The sequence below is a fragment of the Ambystoma mexicanum genome, chromosome 9 (assembly GCF_040938575.1).
Source record: "Ambystoma mexicanum isolate Mex_15411 chromosome 9, UKY_AmexF1_1, whole genome shotgun sequence".
Taxonomy (NCBI): Eukaryota; Metazoa; Chordata; class Amphibia; order Caudata; family Ambystomatidae; genus Ambystoma; species Ambystoma mexicanum.
Window position 1 is genome coordinate 387,768,755 of NC_090931.1, and position 20,299 is coordinate 387,789,053.

Sequence of the window (20,299 nt, forward strand, 5' to 3'; positions counted from 1 at the left end):
CTTTGCTGAGAATAGCAAAATCTAGTGGAAAAATGGGGGTTTGTCAGGACAATGTCTCTGAATGGGTCCAACTCATTTCACATTCTGGATTGTAAGGAAGGCATGGTAAGTGACCACAGTTCCAAGGGTGTTTATTGAACTTAAAAAAGGTTTGAAAAACGCCTATCTGATTTAAAGATGGGAGCAAGCTACGACCATCAAATAATAATAAACCAGTCCTAGTTGTGTCTTGTCAAAATAAAAGGGCCTATACTAAAAAAGACCTATTGAAAAACTTTACCTTTTAATTACAAATAGTGTGGGAAACTGTTATTTCAGTCGGATACCTTACAGAGACCTTTGAATGAGCACGCATGCGGTGCCAGAACCACTCTAAGGTAAAGTATCTTGGTTTCAAACTTCAATCGCTCATCTGTTGTCCATTTTTACACCCGTTAGTAATCACATGCACTTCATACACTGTTCGCTTCAGCATTCACCATACAATGTTGTTGCTTGAAACCTTGGTTTTAACACCGACCAGTCTTGTATCAGCCTCCCCACTCACCGGCTGTGTTGATTTCACTGGCGTTGCTTTGTTGTAGGAGCCAAGGACAGTACGACAGCAGTAGGCGATTCTCCCTGCCTTGTTTATCGACGCGGGAGAGCCTCGGGTACCTCCAACACACAATGCAAGATTCTTCAGCCTGGTTTCCTGGTCTTAGGTTTTCTATTCTCGAGGTTTCTTGAAAGTAACGGTTCCTCGTTAAAAAGGTCAAGGACACTTCCCTCCTTGCGATCCCCTTCTTTTTTGCTGTCTTTCGCCTTGTGTTAAACTGCCATCCTGGAACTGCTGCTTCTTCATGTGCTTTGACTCGCTCAGAGTGTGCTCAGTAATTACCTGACCCTGCCTGACTATCGTACTGGGACATGTCCGGTATAAGGCTTGGGTGTTAGTCCATTTTCTCTTATAGCAAGCTGTCTGTAAGAAAGTGTTCGTGTTGTTAAGGGGGGGAGTTTGAGTTCCTTAGTATCCTACCTGGTAGGATGGGAAAACGGTGTTACAAGGAAGAGATACCGCATCTCACCATCCAGTGTCCCACTCCCTGAGGACCCCTCACCCAGGTGATCCTCCCGCACTGGTCTACCCTCAGGAACTGGATCCAAAGCGATGGCTGTGTCCTGGCGACCTGGATGACAGATCGCCGGGGGCTAGTGGGTGAGACACCTTCAGGTCTCTTACTGGATGCAGGTCAAGATCACATTTTCAGTCTTAATTCCCGTAACTTTGACAGAAGGGTGTGATGTATTTTCCATTTTTCTTTCTTGTAATATTGGACAATTCCTCATTTGCATTTCACAGTTGCACCTGTAGCGTGTTGCTGTAAGAAACCTGCAAGTACAAGTGGGCAAACAGCATCATCTGGGTGAGCAGACGGCCATTTAAAAGGACTGTCCCAGTAGGGTTCTTGAAGAATCCATCCATCAGGAGAGTGAGACTGTGGCAAGGGCATGCCAGCAGAGCGGATCTTTCGTAGATCATAACAAATGTTTAATAAATACAGTTAACCCATGTAGCCTTGCCCACCCCTTTTAAGTAATCGTACATGTTGCTTGGCCTTAATAAACTACTTTGTACCACATATTTTTTAACCAGTCATTATTTTGAAAAACATTGTGACCACACCAGGAATTCCCACGCAACGTTAAACTTTCCAGACTTGCAGCACAGCTATCAATTCTGTTTTCTGTTGTTTCTCTCTCCCTTGCGCCAGCTCGAAAGCCTTTCGTTCATGAAATCCAGGAAATATTTTTCTTGTTCTCATACTCTTGTGGATTAAAAAACAGATTGTAAATAAACTAGTTGTTACATTTTGTATGTATTATTACTAACCCTGACAACCAAATCACGCCTGGGTGCTGATGGTTATGAAAGATCGAGGGACTAGTAATTTTGACAAGTTGAGGACTGTGCGATTGATTGAGCTGCCCAGGATCACATACTTGATCCTGCAGTGTGACTAGGGCTCAGTCTGCTCTTTCGTGACGCCAAGCTGAGGATATTCATCATCAGATCAGCGATCAACCTATGTAGTAAATACTACTGCATTCACAATAAACCTGATAATACAATCACAAAATTATTCCTTTGTATCTTCTTGGTAACAATCTTTAATGATGCATGTTGTGCCATCCTTCACACCAAAGAGACGGACACAGCCAATTCATTTTCAGACCTGCAATCCATCACCAGGGCTACTTCTATGAATGATACAAAACAAAATATAAAAAGCTATTTACGATCTGGTAGCAGTATGGTTGTTATATTAGCAAAACGCAATTGTTAAATGCACAGAAAGGAATTATATTGCCACTTAGACATAACTGAGCTTGCAGGCACTACATCAACAGGGATTGAAACCCATTCATAGACATAATAATGAAAAAATAATGGCGAGGTGCCTTCTTTTTATATCATTGACTGACTATTGTGGTGTTTGGTAAGTGCCTGGTACTCAATGAAGCAAAACTACAAAAAACTCATTTAAAAAAAAAAAAAAAAGGTCAAAGGGTATGGACGTGTTGGCGTACTTGGTGATGAGGATTCAGTCTGCTATATAAAGTGGTATTATTTCCAAACCTAAGCATCATGGTAAAGGAAATCCTCAATATGACCTCAGGATGTGGCCAAATGTGTATGGACTGCTTGAGAAAGATTTAAGACACAGTTTACCATGTCCAAATGGATTTGCTGTTCCTCCAAACAATGAACAATGTTTTTGTTCTCATCGACACCCAGCATGACAATTGCTTATTATAGCCATCACAGTGTAAGAGCTTAGTGCCGCACCCAACGTGGTTGTATCATGCAATTCACAGTAGGATATAGAACAGCATCCACATTTCTTTACACTCAGTCAAGGTTCTTTAAATGAAGTAATTATTTTAGGTGCCCGAACAGTTCTCTATAGCATGGTCCCTTTTACCAGCACAGGATGACCAAGACATAGCATGATTACGTTGCAATCTCTGCTCTTTATGAACTTAGAGCTTCGATCGGAGAGAGAAGGCACACAGTCTTGCGCACGCACCCCTTTGATGCTTTTTGGAATCGTATTATGACAATTACATTACTGCATAGGCATCTGTAATGTTATCGACTTCTCTTCAATACGATTAACCGACATGGTGACCTCATCAAGCACCGATGATCTCGCATGTTTGAGATACTCTTATTTGTAAGTAGAAGACGACCTATGCTCCGCGTTTAAACGCTATATAATTCATTGTTGGGAGGAAGAGCATGTCCCTTTGGACAAGGTAAGCTTTGTCTTAAATCTTTCTCAAGCTGCTCATACACATTTGGCCTCATCCTGAGGTCACATTGTGTATTTGTTGTACCATGCTTCTTGGGTTTGGAAATAATAATTGTTTATATTGCAGACTGATTCCACATCCCCCCCCCCCCCCCAAGTACTTGATCACGGTTGACAAGGTACATACCCTATTGACTTTTATGAGTTTTGTGCTTCTGCTTAATTGAGTACCAGACACTTACCAAGCACCACAATAGTCTTTATGATGAGAAAGGAGGTCATCTCGCTATTATTTTTTCATTATTTAGTATTTTTGTATTTCTATTTATTTGTTATTTATGTAGCGCCTTACGCCAAGGCACTGTACAGGACCAATTTACAATAAAATAAAATGAGCAAGTGGTTACAATATTATTTACAACAGGACTCTCAATACCATTAAAGTAAGAAGGTTTTTAGGGCAGAACGGAAGATTGAGTTAGAATGAATAGACTGCCGAGAGAGGGAGGGAGAGCATTCCAGTAAAGAGGAGCCAGTAGAGAAAAAGAACGGACACGAGAGGAAGCACATGAGGCACAGCTAAAAGAAAGTGGGTTTGGGAACAAAGAGTACGAGAAGGGATATTGAAGGAAATCAGAGAGGCAAGGTAGATGGGGGCAAGTCCATAAAGAGATTTGAATACGACGGAGACAAAATTTAATTTAAGTTGAGCATGAAAAGGGAGCCATTGAAGAGAGGCCAGTGAAGGAGAAATGGAGTTGCACATAGGTAGGGAATACAGAAGATGAATAGAGGAATTAAAGATGGATTTTAAGAGGAGCTAGACGAGAGACGGGAAGACCAAAGAGGAGTGCAGAACTGTAGAATAATCGAGAAGATTAAGGAAGAGATTAAAAGCTCTGTGGCACTGAAGATGAGAAGAGGTCTAACTTTCTGAATGTTAAAAAGATGAAAACGATAAGAACGGGATGTGATCGAGTTATGATGAGAAAAGGAAAGATTAGAATCAAGATGAAAGCCAAGGTTGCAGGCAGTCAAAGAAAACGGCAGATGCAAAGGGGAAAAGAGGACACAGGCAGGGGAAACGGGGAGAGAGATAGGATTAGCAGGAAAAAAAGAAGGCTTCAGTCTTAGACAGATTAAGGACAAGAAAGTGGACGATATGAATCGATGTTCTAACCCTTTGAGTGATGGATCTGGCGGCTGCTGTCCGCACAGTCGCCCTAGGACAGAACACAGAACACAATACCACCAAGCATTTGTGCTACAGCTGTAGGCTCGAGGAATTGAAACTGGAGCTCAAACGGTCTCCGGATTTAATCACTAAAAGGAATAGAAAAATCCCCCAGTTCTGAGCAACCGCCAGATCCATCACTCAACAAATGGTTAGAACATAGTCATATCATCCATTAAACCACACCGTTCTGATGAAGGCCTATTAGAAACCACACTTGGTATGGTCTCTTGGATGTACGCACCATTACCGTTAAAGGCCAAAACACCCTGTGTCGACGCATCTACCAAAAAGTAACATCCAAACAATAAAAACTGAACAATGGTAACTAACTACATTTGAAGGAGACCACCAGGTGGCACTAAGGTTTATGTTTTACAATCAGAATGGAAGAAAACAGACTGTGGTCTAGAGAGGGCAAAGTGAGATGGAAAAGCCTTCCCACTAGACCTGAAATACCAACCTTGGTTGTGGAACTGCCACCTTCAAAAACATTGTACTAAATCGATATGTTTGCAGTAATAGCACTTTTTGAATACTAACCCCCACTTGAAAGGAAATTTGTCTGAATCCATACTGTGTGAAGAAAATGATGTTAAATGTTTGTTATGAATCATAAATATTGAGATGGTATGCTCAAATGTGGAAAATGCTCAACCAGGAGAAATAAAGTTATCTCGGGAGCTTAAAGAAAAGGAACAAAAAGGCGTAGTGCATTTTTAATGTTATATATGCATTAAAAATAGAGGTTTTACTATAACTGGAGATCCGAGGGAGGTGTAGCTTCCACTTAACTCATTTTGATAAATATACCTCCCCACTTATAAGTGAAAGCCCCCCGTGAACAAAAAAACAGGGGCCAACCCTTTTTTGAAGAGACTGCCTATCCACGTGTCACAACTCTTTGTTGCTGGCCCACCTGTTAAGAAATGCAGGATACAAAAGCAAGTTTTCACATGAACATAGAGCACCTAAGAAAGTGCTCTACCCACACAGCTATCTGCTCCAACATCTTTGCACTCGAATATTATGAATATGCATTAATGCCGTGGGTCTCCCCTCTGCTCAAAAGACCCACCTTAGACCCAAATGCTCCCACCAGCTACCGGACCATCACCACTATCACCTTTCTCCTGAAAATCATGGACCAAGCTGCCTACCTTCAAATCCAGAACTTCTTTGAATCACAGCACATCCTGAGCCCTTGGCAATCTGGTTTCCGACCTAAACATGGTACCGACAGCCCTCCTTGACCTCAAAAATCAACTTGATGACACCATGGATGCCGGCAACCTTTCTCTCCTCTTACTCCTTGACCTCTCTGATGCCTTTGACCTTGTCGATCATCAAACCCTCTGTCACCACCTAACCTCCTCTACCCACTTCTCCCCAAAGCAGCCAAATGGATCTTGGCCTTCCTCTCTAACAGATATTCCAGAGCCTTTGTCGGGGATGCTGCTGTGTCACTCGCTCCTATTTTCTGCGGTGTACCACAAGGCTCTTGTCCCTCCCACCCTCTATAACGTTTATACTATGCCCCTCTTCAGCCACCTTGACTTTCTGGGCATCACCTACACTAACTATGTCGATGATACCCAAATCCTCATTCCCCACCCTGGGAAGCACATTCAGTACACTGCCAAAGTAAACAGTATATAAACTATACAAATCGGGATGGTGTCACTGTCTGAAATGCATGAAAACTGGACTAGTGATCTTTGGATCCCCTGCCCATATTGTCAAACTTGACACAGCCTTCAGCTGCTTTAACATTGATGGCCACTCCATCCCGGTCGCCACCACTGTAAAATCATTGGGTCTCTATCTCAACGCTTCCCTCACCATGTCAACCACATCACCTCGACCTCAGCCCACGACACAAAGCTCAGCACCGCCTGCAAACCTTGCCTCTCCACTGAAAACCGTCTCACAATCACACAACCCTAGTCTTGTTCAAGCTCGACTTCTGCAATGTGTTACTCTGTGGCACTCGGAGAAAAACCTGTCCAAATTGCATGTTTTTCAAAACCATGCTCTCTATGCCACACTAAGTATGAGTAAGCACGATCATATCTCGGGGGCAAGAAGATCTGTCCGGCTCCCTGTCCGCAACATATCTCCTTCAAAACTCTAGCCGTAACCCACTGGTACCTGTCCAACAATGCACCATCATACCTCGCTCAGAAGGTCAAGAGACGTGTGCCTAGCAGAACCCTATGATCTTCTTAACACCACTGTCTCCGCACTAAAATTCAAATGCAAGAGAGCTGGTGGCTCCAGCTCCCCTGTCCGCTCTGCCATACCTTGGAACAATCTCCCACTTACACTCCAGGAGGAGCCATTCTTCTCCTAAAAAAGCTTAACACCCACTTGTTTAACTAACTACCCTCACCTTTGCCCTACGAACCTCTTGACTGCAGCAGCCTTACATTGATATACACGATGTAACATTATGGAACAAAATTGTCATCTACTGTATGCAACAGCGCCTGGATGCCCACAGGCTTTGTGCGCTTCTATAAATGCAAAAAATAAAATGTATTGAAATTTGTTACAGTACATGTTCACTATATTAGACCATGAAATAAATTAAAAAAAGGCTACAAAAGAAGTTTTTGGGCAATACTTCTGCACATGGTCAAAATCCTGTTTTATGGCCGTGTGTCTCCATTGCTATCACTGTTCGTACCAGATCGTAGATGAACTCATATTTAATTTGTTCAAATATTGGCTTGGTTACACTTTCGTTTGGTGAAGGCGAATCCGTAACGCAATTCTCCACTACCTTCCGTTCCCATTGCACCACTGCCAGTTCATTGCTATTGTCTACCCAAGTTTTCTCTGTGTGCTAATACTGCTGAATGTGTCCTCACTTTCATGCCATCAATGCTGAAATGCTACCTTTAGGGATGGTATTTGAGTTGCATGATATGGAACCTCATCTGCAAGGCCCTTCAAATCTCTGGTCCCCAACTTGTTACAATCTTCACACGGTCTGTATGAGGCGGCAACCCAGGCTCCCATTGAAGCATTACATGTTGAGAACGTAGAGGTTATTCTGTCTGTAATTCACTAGCTGAGGCTCTTTTGACTTTTTAGAATTTATACCTATTGATGTTCCACTAACGCCAAACCCTTGGCAATTTGTACAGGTTTGTCATCCCTCTTTCTTAGGTTGATTGGCTATTCTGATTAGATGTTTCCCATGAATGCTCTTGCTGCTTATTCACCCTTTATTAGTGCATCTAAACATGGCCTAAAATTACACTTGACAGAATAAATAGTAGATTGTTGATTAATACAATACCACCCTTCTTCACCATTTGGCTCTTGGTGTAAAATCAATGTACGGCTTCTAGCCTGTAGGAAAGTAGATTGTTGGTAGTTGACAACCGTTACACACCTGATGGACATCATGCAGAGTTCTTCAAATATATTAATACATCTCTATCTAAAGTGCTGTTAAACTCTGATTAAAGGAGATTTAAATTTTGTTTAAGACCCTTGACTAGGCAGGAAAACAGTAACTGATTTCCAGGTTCCTATGAAAGGACACAAGAATTCTCCAAGGGCGCCTCTGATGGTGGAGAGGCGGAGACTCCAATTTCCATTGGAACAACAGAAACATCAGGAAAATGGGAGCTCCCAGTCACAATCTCATCTCCAAAGTAATCCCATGGTCCTGAACCTAACGAATATTCTCACATTGGAAGGAATCTAATGTGGTCGTTGTGCCACAGGCACCTCTTTGATTCAGGAGAAACGAATTCACATGCATGAACACACGGGTAATGACGCGTAATCTCACTTCCCAAACATATGGTGCCTGCGTGGTAGATGCACATTGGGTAGAGAGTGCATCTTATGATTGTGTCATCTTTTCTGGATCGTCTGACCCATGAGCCCAGAGACGACATACTCCTGTATGCAGCAGGATAACCCATGCGACTTCTGAGCAGCCTGTGAGGAGGTCTTCTTAGTATATTGATAGAAATCTTCACCCAATTAGTAGTCCCCTTAGGTAAAATTTAAAAAAAAAAGAATCTCATTACATTGCAGAAATTTGCTTTTTAGGAATACCTGACCGAGTTATATGTGGCAAAGTGTATATCCCCCAGTCCAAGAAGGCCATCTTGCTATGCTGTTGAATGTGAAGAAGCCAGTTGTAGATTAATGGGTAAAGTAAACAATGGGTAAGGTGCAGGATTCCAGAGTACCATGAATGGGAGGTCTGAAAGATTGTTCTAAAAGGAATTTCGAACTTTTGTAGGTAATGCTAAGACAGATTGGGTTTCAGATGAAGCCAGTGTAGAGTTCCTACAGCAACTGTGTTTCGAAATAGGGTAATGTTGGCATTGGTGTGCGGGGGACAGCTTGTTGTGCTTGACATACGATGTTCCTTCTGTGTCTCTTTTGGAGTGCTAGGCAATTGGACACATCCATCTCGTCATACTGATTGTTTTCTACTCTGCATATTTCAAACCCAGTTTATAGAACTGTATCAGATTTGTCTGCACCACATCAAGTGACTTCACTTGTGTCTAAGTGATTTACATATAAACAATTACCATCAAGAAAATGCCTTGCGACTGAGTTTACAGGCATAGACTACTAGAACACCCTCACTGTAGAAGTGTTGGAAACAAACTAGAAACTTAATTTGTGAACGTTTGAGAACTTGTGCTTCATAAAAGAAAGTTCCTTTATCGCAAAACAATAGAGATTTGAAATAATTTCAATTGTGTAAATGGAATATAGTGAGTTGTGGTTTCTTTACTTAATAAAAAGTATAACTGGAAATTATGCTGTCTTTTTGTGTGAGCCCAAATATTTAAATCGGAAAGGTGGCTGTTGGGATTAAATCTCTGTTTATACTATCCTAACTGTATGTTTTGAAAACGGTCGTTTCATTAGTTCAAAAGACTTTGTTTAGACTGAGGTGGCATTCGTTTGTGTTTGGAGTGTGCTGAGTGAAAGGTTTCTTAGTAGTTCAAACCCGATTCTACCACACCGAAGACAGAACCCACTGTCTCTAACTCTCATGTGTTAATTTGTTGATCTAGCCTTCTAGACTGAGGGAGGGGTCTTTGAGTGATAATGACCTGCACCCAAGTTATTGCTCGAGGCAAATATGACCCGTCCTGAAGTGTATAAGGGTATTAGCACACGGTGGAGGAAGCAATACATGTTTTGGAGTTTTGGCGGTGAATTAAAAATTTTTACTTTAAGAGTGAGCAAAGTAAATCTACAAAAAATGAGGTAGTACATCAAATGGGGTTTTATTTTGTGGTATGTGAATAACATGGTTGTCTTCATAAGTTAAGCATTTTAATTGCAATGGGTTGAACAGGAACAGTTTTAACATGCGTATGCATTAGTTGTCATGCAAAAGTAAATAGTTTGTCTATGAGAAAGCATTTTCCAATGCTTTAGCTTTCTCTTCTGCGTGTTATGTAAGCATATTGCAGCCAAAAAAGGATCCTTCTAGAGAGGAAGCATCTTGTTGAAAAGAATCTTGTCTGAAAATCTAATTGTTTCCCCGTCTGCCTCTGAAGATGGAATGTTCAGAATGCAGTCAATACTATTAGTTACTGCACTCTAACATTCTGGTTGGCTGAGAGGAGGTCAATAATGATCTCCATGTGCTAATGTTAAAGTGCATGTCTAACGATCATTCATGTTCTGCTGCTGGAAATCTAGAAGCCTGTCCCTTGGCCTTCAGTGCATCTTATTTATATATTTGTATTTATTTTTCACTTGTTAGGCGCTTATAAAGGAAGCAAACACTGTTTCAAAGCACCCATAAGGCAACAGGGAGGGGACAGAGGATTAGGGACAATGAAATTACAACAATGTTAAATACAACAATATAAGAAGAGACAATTGGGAGGGGAAGACGAACCTACTATGCCTTGTGAGTGTTCAGAATGGGCAGAGGGGAGAGGGGTATGGGATAGGTGCTCATGGAGAGCAGAAGGTGAAGTGCTATGAAGATAGTTAAGTGCAACCTCCAGTGGTGGAGGGTGAGTCGAGGCAAGTGCAGAGGATAGACAGAAACAGGGATAAGATTTGGGAGGTCAGGGCCCAGAGGATGCATAAGGGCCCTGCACACCAATCAAGCTACTGTGCGATTAGCAGGGGGAGAGATTGAGGGCAGGAAGAGGTCAAGAGGAAGGTCTTGAGGCTTTTCCGGAACTTAAAGAGGTCCTGCTCAAGACGAAGAGGGAGGGGGAGGCTGTTCCAAAGAAGGGAGCCCGCTGAGGAAAGCGATCGACCAACTGCTCTGTTTAGCAAACCGCTTTACACACAGAGTTGGTGCCAGAGGAATGTAGGTGTGTAGAGGGGCAATATTTAGTCAGAAGGAGTTGCAGATAGAGTGGTCCCCAGCCCCAGACAGCCTTGTGGATGATGCAGAGGGATTTGAATTTAATCCATGCTGTGATCGGGAGCCAGTGAAGACTTGTAGGACAGGAGAGATGCGGTCCCTGGGCTCGAGGCCAAGGATAAGTCTTGCTGCCATATTCTGGATTAGCTGGAGGGGTCACAGAGGGGAGAAAGGTAGATTAAGGAGGAGGCTAGTACAATAGTCAAGCCTAGAGAGAACCAGAGCCCAGGTAACATTGAGTCTCTGGGGGAAGGTGAGGAAAGGAAGAATTCCTTTCAAAAGGAACAAAGCTGAAAGTAGGACTTCTAGGCAATGTTCTGCGTATGAAGGGACGAAGGAGAGATGAGTCGAAGATGACTCCAAGGTTTCTGGCTTCCGTAGAGGGAGCAGGGGGGAGCCTATGGAAGAAGGCCAGATTGAAGGGAAGAAGTCGGGTGCCGGGGTCATAATAGGGAGGATCTCTGTTTTGCTGGCATTGAGGCAGAGGTCATTAGAAGTACAGAGCAAAAACATGGAGGTGATGGCTGGATGGTTTGGAATTAATCCTAACCACTGACATTGCTCTGGGCAACCCTTCAGACCATCGTTCTTCACCTGCCAAGCCAGTACAGAAGGGGAAAGACCATATGCAAATCAGGCTTGGTCCCCCCCAAAAGGGGCAGTCCAGCCCGAACTGCTAGGTCACATCCCTTCTGCACGAGACCACAAGCATCCCTAAACATGTTTCGGCCTTGTTGGGCCTCATCAGTGAGGAGTAGCTTGGGTCTCTAGGCACAGCACGCACGAGACCCATGTCTGGGCATACACGTCCCACTTGGGGTGACAAATCAAAAACTAGGAGGTGCTGGCTGGAAGGTTTAGAATTAATCTTAACCACTGGCATTGCTCTGGGCAACCCTCCAGACCATCGTTCTTCACCTGCCAAGCCATTACAGAAGGGGAAAGACTAGTCAAATCAGGCTTGGTCCCACCCCATTAGAAATACACCAGGCCTGGATGGCTGAGAGGCAGTCAAGTATGATGCAGGGTGCAAGGGCGTCTGAATGAAGTTTGAAGGAGAGTTGTGTGTCGTCAATATAGCACTGGACGTTGGGGAGAAGGAGGAAATGAGGCATGCAAGCAGAATAAGGAAGATGTTAAAGAACCAAGGTGAAAGAATGGAGCCCTGCGGGACAACACAGGTGGAGAAGGAAGTAGGGGAGGAGAAGGTGCCCAGTATGACTTGGAAGAGCGGTCAGTTAGGGAGGTGGTAAGCCAGTCCAGTGCCCGCATCCAAGATACCAAGGGTGTCGCAGAGCTTTTTTATGAGGATGGAGTTGCTCACTGTGTCAAATGCAGAAGAGAGATCAAGGAAGATAAGGACAGCAGTGGAGTTGGAATCAAGGTATGCTAGCAGTTCTTCACAGGTGTTCAGAAGAGCAGTTTGCCTGCCTCTGGATGCTCGGAATCCAGAATGATGGTCGTAGAGGCCACCACCAGAGTTAAGTTGGGGCAGGGCCTTCTTCCCAAGCAGTTTCCCAAGGAAAGGGGTGATGGAGATAGGGTGATGGTTGGGTGGGCAGGAAGGGTCTGCTGACGGTTTTGTAAGGAGGGGGCAGACAAGGGAGTGCTTGAGGGAGGCTGGAAAAGAAACCGTTGAAAGTTGGTGGCTACAAAGATCTGCAAGAGCAGGGGCGAGAGAGGAAATGTTGTCCTTGATTGTTCACGATGAGCAAGGGGCAACCTGTTTGGAAGAAACCTTCATGGAGTAGACCACTCTGGCGACTTCTTCCAGAGAGACCGAGGCGAAGGAGTAAAAGGAGGAAGGAGGAGGGTGAGTGGTTAGGGAAGGTAAGGAGGGGACGGATGGGTTGGAAGAGTGTGCGACAAGGCTGTTCAGTATGTCCTGGGTGGTGAAGTGAGTGGCGAGTGCATTGCAAGGGGCCTGGTAGTGAATAGGGGCAGAGGATACTGCGGACAGTTTGGCAAGTTCCCTGCAGATTTTAAAGAGTTCAGCTGCGTTGTTGGGTGCGCCAGATACTCGTGCCTAAATGTGGGCCTTCTTTTTGGCATGGCTAGAGAGTCTGTAATGACTTTGGATCAGGCGGCAGGCCAGTTTGTCAGAGGGTGAACCTGAGGTTTGCCACTTCTGTTCTTCCACCGAGCACTTACGTTTCAGTTCTGCAAGTTCGGAGTCGTACAAGGTGTTACGCTTGGAGGCAGGTTTAATGTGGATCCTCATGACTGGGGCAAGGATGCCAAGGGTGTTGGTAATGGAGAGAGAGGTGTTTCTGAGAGCAGAGTCAGAGGTAGAGCCTGAGTTGAGTGGGCAAGGGGGAATGAAGGTGGAAGTGAAGGCAGCAGCTGACACTGGTTTCATCAGACAGATGTTTGTGAACAAAGTTAGCAGGGCTTTTTGGAGGAGTTGTCACAAGGCCGTAGGGACCTACATGGGAGGAGAGAGGAGTGGTCAGACCAAGAGAGAGGAGTGACCAGAGGAGATGAGGGAGGTTGGAATGGATGATGGCCTCCAGTGTGAGTCCAGGCAGAGTGGGTTGGACCAGAGGGAAGAATGGAGAGGGATGGGGACGTGCAGAGGTCAATGAAGAGGGTGGATGCTGTGCATTGGGAGTCTAATTGGAGTAGAAGGTTGGAGGTGGTTGAGACTAAGGAGAACCAGAAATTATGCCCACTCGGAGAGTAACCGAGAAGAAGTGCCTGGAGGCCGGTAAATGGTAGCAATGGTGAGAGTGGAGGAGGGAGAGATGACCAATTTGCATACTAGGTTCTCAAAGGACGAGTAGAGCTGAGTGGGTAGGATTGAAGAAAGAATCCACTCAGGGAAGATTAAAGCAACCCCACCGCTAGCCCGGTGAGGTCGAGGCTCGGAGTTGATCTTAAAGCCATTGGGTAAGAGAGTCAACGGAAATGACTGAGCTGGCATTGAAACAAGTCTCAGTGAGTGATAGTATGTCGAGGTCCGTGTCTTCAAGGAGATGTCGGCACAGTGTTTGTTGGCTGAACCTGCTTTGAAAGTCTCCAGGTGGAGACTATCGCTTCCTTTTGAATGTTTTTTGAGGTGGAGTACAGGGGCGTGGTACTTTAGTTAGAGGTGGCGGATCAGGGGGGACCTAGTCGGAGAGGCAGGAGAAGGAAGGAAGTTGATGAGAGACAGCAGGATCCGGTCAAAGAGAAGGAGGTTGGCCCGCGGGCCTTGAACCAGGATGGTGCCAGTGAGGTAGACATTAATGCAGCAGCGAGATGAAAAGAAGCCCGCCAAGAGACTTCTCACTTGGTGCCGCCGTTAATGGGAGAGGAACAGTGAGGGGAGAGAGTAGAGATGAGATGAGCAGTCCATAGTTCTGGAGATGGGCAGAGAAAAGGATGTCGGTGAAGATTTCTCTGGAGGATTCACTGACATAGATGTGTCAATTGGGATGCCAGAGATTGCAGCAAGGATGTAATTTTTATGCTTTCGCTGTCCAGATTTTGTGGGAGAGGGTGCATATGTGATAGTGTAGCAGTTGGAGTAGATTGGGGAGATGGAGAGGGCCATCTCTGAGCAGAGGAAATACGGGAGAGGCAGAGAGATAAAGGGGGGGGTGCTGCAGTGCAAAGTTCTGACCTTAACTCACAGGTAGCCAAGTGGATGTTAAGAGTAACAGTCAAAAAGCAGTGCAGGATGTGAACACACCTAAATTCGTTTTTCAAAAGCAGTGCAGGATCTGAGCACACCTAAATTTGGTTATGTAATGTACAGTATTGCCGCACAGCAGTACAGAAGTGAAAGCAGTGGAAGTGAGGAAGTGAAGACACTAGTTAGTTTTTGACAATGAAGTACGAGCGCGTGAGGTGCCAGCTGATCTAGATCAGTGAGAATGTCAGGAGTGGCACAATTTGAGGATAGCTGATGCAGGCAAACGGAGCAAACAGTCCGCCCTCATGTTATAGCTGATGGTAGGAGGCCGTAGTCCAAGGGCGAGTGGTGGAACTGCCCAGCACCATGGTGCATCCTTTACCTGTAGAAGAGAAGGGGGGCAGCTGAGCCCAGTCTGCCCCGGAGAGGGCCTTAGATGTGGGCCTTCGTTGTTGTGGCCGCCTCCCGCTGCCACTGATTGGGTAATGAGGGAGAGGAAGCCAATGAGGGCAGGGGGTGGCAACCTTGGAAAAAAGGCTCCAAACAGCTGGGAGTGGTTGGCCATCTTGAAGAGGGAGACTCTTACTTCACGAAGACAAAAAGCCCCCAATAAAAATTTGCAATCATTAAAAAGTGCTCCCAAACCGAAACGTTGTGCAGAGGCATCAGAACGGAGCACTATATATCACAGTGGGTCAGAACTTGAACCAGGGGCAGTGCATCCACCTTCTTGGGAATTTGAGATTAGCTTCATGTTGAGTGATATATTCAAACCAGTACTACAGTACCTTGCATACATTAATAGTTATAAACCATATATAATCTGATAAAGTGAGTAGAATGTGAGGCAAAGCTAATATATTGATTACCTGGGGAAATGTCAAACCTAATCGATCTGTAGTTCACATCTGCTGGATCCTTTTTATTCCTGAGTCTGTCTAGCATGCACATGAAGACAACAGAGTGTTTTTGAAAGCAACACACACTTTTGGAGTGCAAATCTTTCAAATACTTAAAATTGGGCTTAAAATGGTCAAGTCTTTGATTAGAAGTGCAGAGGGCCGAACCCTACATAATAGTTCTTGTCCGATTACTGAAGAGCTTTTCTTGGAGAACTAGCAATTCTCGGCGTAACATACCCCGTTGTAGCAGATCTTAAAGGTCAATATCGGTCAGTAATTCATAGGGTCACTTCTGTTCCCCTTTTTAAATATCGGAATTACCATTGATCGCTTCCAGGTCCCTGTGACTTAATAATTGTAATTGAAAAGGCTAAACGTACAGGTAACTGTCTTCTTTTGAATTTGAAAGGCATATTTGTATCAGATGGAATGAGAGGTATGCGCAGTAGAAGAACAGTATCTAAGTTCACTGATTACACGGGCCACTTTAGATGCGTAATTGTCAACCTTGTTTCATTGCAGAGTATCTGTGATGGCATAAGATTGCGTAGTAGCATTCTTGCAGCATCTACTTTCAATTTTAGCTTGTGAGGAGGCATTCGTCCTAAAGCGTTTCGATCTTTAGAGACTGCAACATTGAACCAGTAATTAACTGTTCATTGACACTGGAACCGCTGTGCCCTGTGTCAAGAGAAGTGGGGGTGGAAAGAAGTAACGTGAAATTATCCCAAATGTTTGCGATAATGTAAGGTGATGTGACCGCCTAGAATCGTGCTGATACGGTTTGACATTATGTGTTGAAGTGGAAAGCCATACAGAGCTGCACATTGCCATTTGGACAACAGAGGGCAGCTGAACACTGGAATTGCATCAGCTAAGTACAGAAACATAGCTAAGCGTTTTATATATATATATATATATATATATATATATATATATATATATATATATATATATATATATATATATATATAATGTATATCTCATTTAGGGATTGTTTCGGCAATTATCAAATATGTTCATTGTGATGGTGCTAATTTTGCCCCATGTTGTACTTTCAGACTGGGCCTGTAATTGATATGCCAGTTCCCGCAAGTTTCAATGACATCACGCAGGATCCTGCTTTGAGAAATTTCATTGGATGGGTGTGGTATGAGAAGGAAGTCTGGCTCCCTCGTCACTGGGTCAAGGATGATGGTATACGAGTGGTACTTCGTGTTGGCAGTGCACACTATTTTTCAGTTGTGGTGAGTATGCTTTTTATATAGTCTTTTTGACAATGTGCCATCCAGACTCCAAGCCAACACTGACTAATGTCGATTTCCCTTATTTTAATTGTGTTTGATGGATTATATTACAAACAGAAACAAGCTGTTAAATGTATGGCACACATTTCTCAGAGTGGTTTATGGCTAATATTTACTGATTCTACATAGCTTCATTTGCAAAGTTTTTAGACTAAAACTGAGAATCTCTTCATAAGGACCATGTGCAGATTTACTTAATACAGAGACCCTTTTCGATAATTTTTACGAACACGGAACAGATCCTTTGACATAACTCACGTGGATGACTGATGATGGCGTTACACCTCTAGTTATATCCTTAGGTGTGATTACATTTCACATGTACTGTCACAAAGACATGAGAAAACACAACAGACCAGCAAGTAATGGTTTAAAGCTTGGATCTTTTATTCAGGTTTTAGCAGCAAATAATGAGGAAGGGACCTTGATCTGCAAAATAATTTCTTTGTGGTTTTATAAAGTAAACCAATATCCATAAGGAAATGTCTCATTAGCAGTCCTTTTCCCCCTTTTGCTCGGGCAAGAATTGGTTGGGAGTCGTTGGTGAAGGAATCTTCTGTTCCAGGGTCCCTTCTCCAGGAGAAGGTACATTTCGGCTTTAGAGGGTTTCCCAGGCTTCCCTAAAGCCTTGGTAGGTTCCCTTCTTCGGATTCAGGCCCCTGGGTCACCTCTTGCTATTTGCCCAAGTGTCACTGGTTTGTAAAGGAAGTCAAAGTCGGCTTACACGTCTGTTCTTCTCCCGATCAACAAGAACAAGTTCTCACTCTAGGTGGTCTCTCCTCTGCATTACTGTCTCTTAAGCACAGCCCCTGTTGGTCGGGGTATGTCCTGCTCCCATTAAGGCCACTTCAGGGCTTAGGACTGGGCTTAGGACTGGGTAGCTCCTCTGAGGTACAGCAAGCACTTCTGTTGAAATGTTAAATTCTGTCTCAGTAAGGCCCTGTGTTAGGCTGAGCTATGAGACACAAGACATAATGCAATGTTTCTATTGCTTCTTTATTTTGCTGTCTAATGGTTTAGGATAGGGTTGGATAAACTCCTAGGGCTATAACTAAAACATAAACATTATACTATATTTAAACATGGTGAGTGTCAGGGCAACTTAGTGTGGTGTTTTTGGTTAAAGCTAGTTTTCCCCTCCCAGGAATCGGTCCCTAATATTACAGAGTCCTTGTCTCTGTGTGAGTGACATTAGTCTAACACGCAAAAGGACCTAAAGGTGGCCAACCTAAAAGCACAACTCTATTAATAACCGGTGCTTAGCCTTCTGTCCACCCTCCTCCAAAACACAAATGTTCCAGGTTTGGCCAAAGCAATAGTCCAATTAGTATTTGTATAGAGAGTCCTTCCCTACAATAATGATATTAGCATGGCGCGTTATCTAGCAAAGTTCTGATATCTCTCTGTCTTGTCTTCCCTCTAGAACATTCTGCTTTCAGCCTTCTGCCTTCTGCTTCTGTCAGTCTGGTCTTCTACCTTCCATCTTCGAGCCATTTGTAGCCCTTTTGGTTCCGTCCATTTTCAGTGCCTCTCTTATCACTCCTTGTCAGATTGAATGGTCCCTACAGGACCTTGTATACAGGATTATTCCAACATTCCAACAGGTCTCTCTGCGACTTTAGCTTTCATGTCTCCCGTCACGTCTTGTCCCATAGCATTGGATTCAGGATTTAAGGAGTCAATTCCCAGTCCTTGGGTTTCAGTGTTCTTAATAGGCCCCTTCGTGGACATTGGGTACAGAACATGCAACAGGCATTTTCCAGACTTTGTGTTACATAGAAAGCCCAGTTTTTACCCAAGAAGGTAGCCATCTGTACTTTTTCTTGATTCTTTGGGGTTTTAGAGTTTATTTTCCCATAGCCAGACTTAAGTGGAACCCTAACATGAGAGTCTACCTCTGTTTTTATGTGCCCTGCCTTAAGCAGGGGCTTCTAAAGTAGGGGTACGCAAAGAGCCCCATAGTGTCCCAAAGAAGGTACTCCTTTTTTGGTAGTCATGTGGCTAAGCTAGTGCTGGCATTTAGCCTGTGTAATATGATGCTACTGGGTGGAATACAGTTTACCTGGCAGGGGCATTTTTGGCCCCCTCCCCATTGCCCAAAATGCAGTCTGTTTTTGCTTTCACCAAGGTTTGATGAGTCACATGACAACCCATGTCCCTATTTTATGTATGTGAGAGGAACCGGCTATCTTTGGCCATTCTATGCCTTTATCCCAGGATGGGTGGCTGCAGTCAGTCTGAAACCAGTTTGGCATGTGCAGATGCCTGTCTTGGATAGTGTGGATTCCAATACCCGCTCAGTCAGGGCCATCTTGAGCCATTTCGGGGCCAGGTGCACAGACAACTTTTAGGCCCCTCCTGTACAGAACCAACGTAGTTGTGGAGTCAAAAATATTCTGTCGTGCTCTCATCCAATAGCTTGGTATGCTACCTTGTTGCTATCAAAAGTAGTACTGCCTTCCAGTCGCCTTAACTTCTTCATCTTTGCTGGAATCAGAATAAAAAACGAGAGACAATTCAAGGGCAACATTTGCAGTCTGGGACAAGGGTATTTGTGTCCCATTATAGGAATAGAGACTTTTTTTTTACAATCGTACCCATGAAGAAGGTTACAGGCTCAAATATAAATGCAGGACACCGATTAGTGGTCATATGAAAAAGGTGTACATACCACAGACTAGACATAGGACACATTAGCAGCCTAACATATTGTAAAAGTTCTCCAGCATGAATACAGCAGACCAACTGGAAGCAACGGGGAAAGGTTCACATACCATAGATTAGATTGCAGACACAGATTAGAATCTACAAGGAAGTCGCATGTTTCTGGACTTCCGGACATAGACTGAGATAAGAAGAGGGTTATGGGGGGGCGCGGCTAGGCAGCACGCCATGTGGCTGTGCTTCCTGTGAGCTCCGCTTCAAGGTGCCCAAGCAACACAGTTTTAACGCTTCTAGATGGAAAATTCCGGCCCGATTTTGGTCATCGGATGACTACGATGAGACCCTGATGTAGCAGCAACATTTCCGAGCAGAACCGCATCCCATGAAGCTCGTTATTCGAGATTGGAATGTGGACTCCGGCGGCAACAGGGAAGAGGCGAGCCCTGAGCGAGGGACCCGCAGACTCTGCCACCCATATACTGGAGCAGTCCCCTCCCAGGTGCTAGAGGACACGACACAGCCGAGGCTCCCCATTGCCTCCGCCGGGGGCCTCACGAAAACGCGACAGCCCGGCGGGACCGGAGGAGCCCTCCGACGGAGGAGTTGGCAGTGGGGGAGGGGCGGCACCGCGGATGGGGACCACTTGCTGGCCTGCCTGGAGTGGCCTCCCTTGCCGAAGTGGCGGGGGTCGGAGGGCTGGGACTGCGGGGCCCCGAATGAGCTGGAGCGGGGTGTAGATCCGGCCCTCCCGGGCTCCGTGACACAACGCCGCCCCTGGAGACCCGCTCTGGGCGGCGCACAAGATAAGCCTTAAGCCCTGAAGGCCCGGCGGACCAGCGCACTCCCCGAAACGACCATGCAGGGAGAAACAAAGCGGCGGAGCATCTGGGGAGCC

General features: G+C 44.7%; 1 protein-coding gene across 1 annotated transcript in view; it reads left to right on the top strand.

Annotated features, from left to right (window-relative positions):
• Nucleotides 1-20,299, top strand: part of GUSB (glucuronidase beta) — a 579,332-nt gene that overhangs the window by 61,122 nt on the left and 497,911 nt on the right. Inside the window, exon 2 of the mRNA XM_069614870.1 lies at nucleotides 16,495-16,680. Coding sequence (XP_069470971.1) covers nucleotides 16,495-16,680 — 186 coding nt within the window. The remainder of the gene's footprint in view (nucleotides 1-16,494; nucleotides 16,681-20,299) is intronic.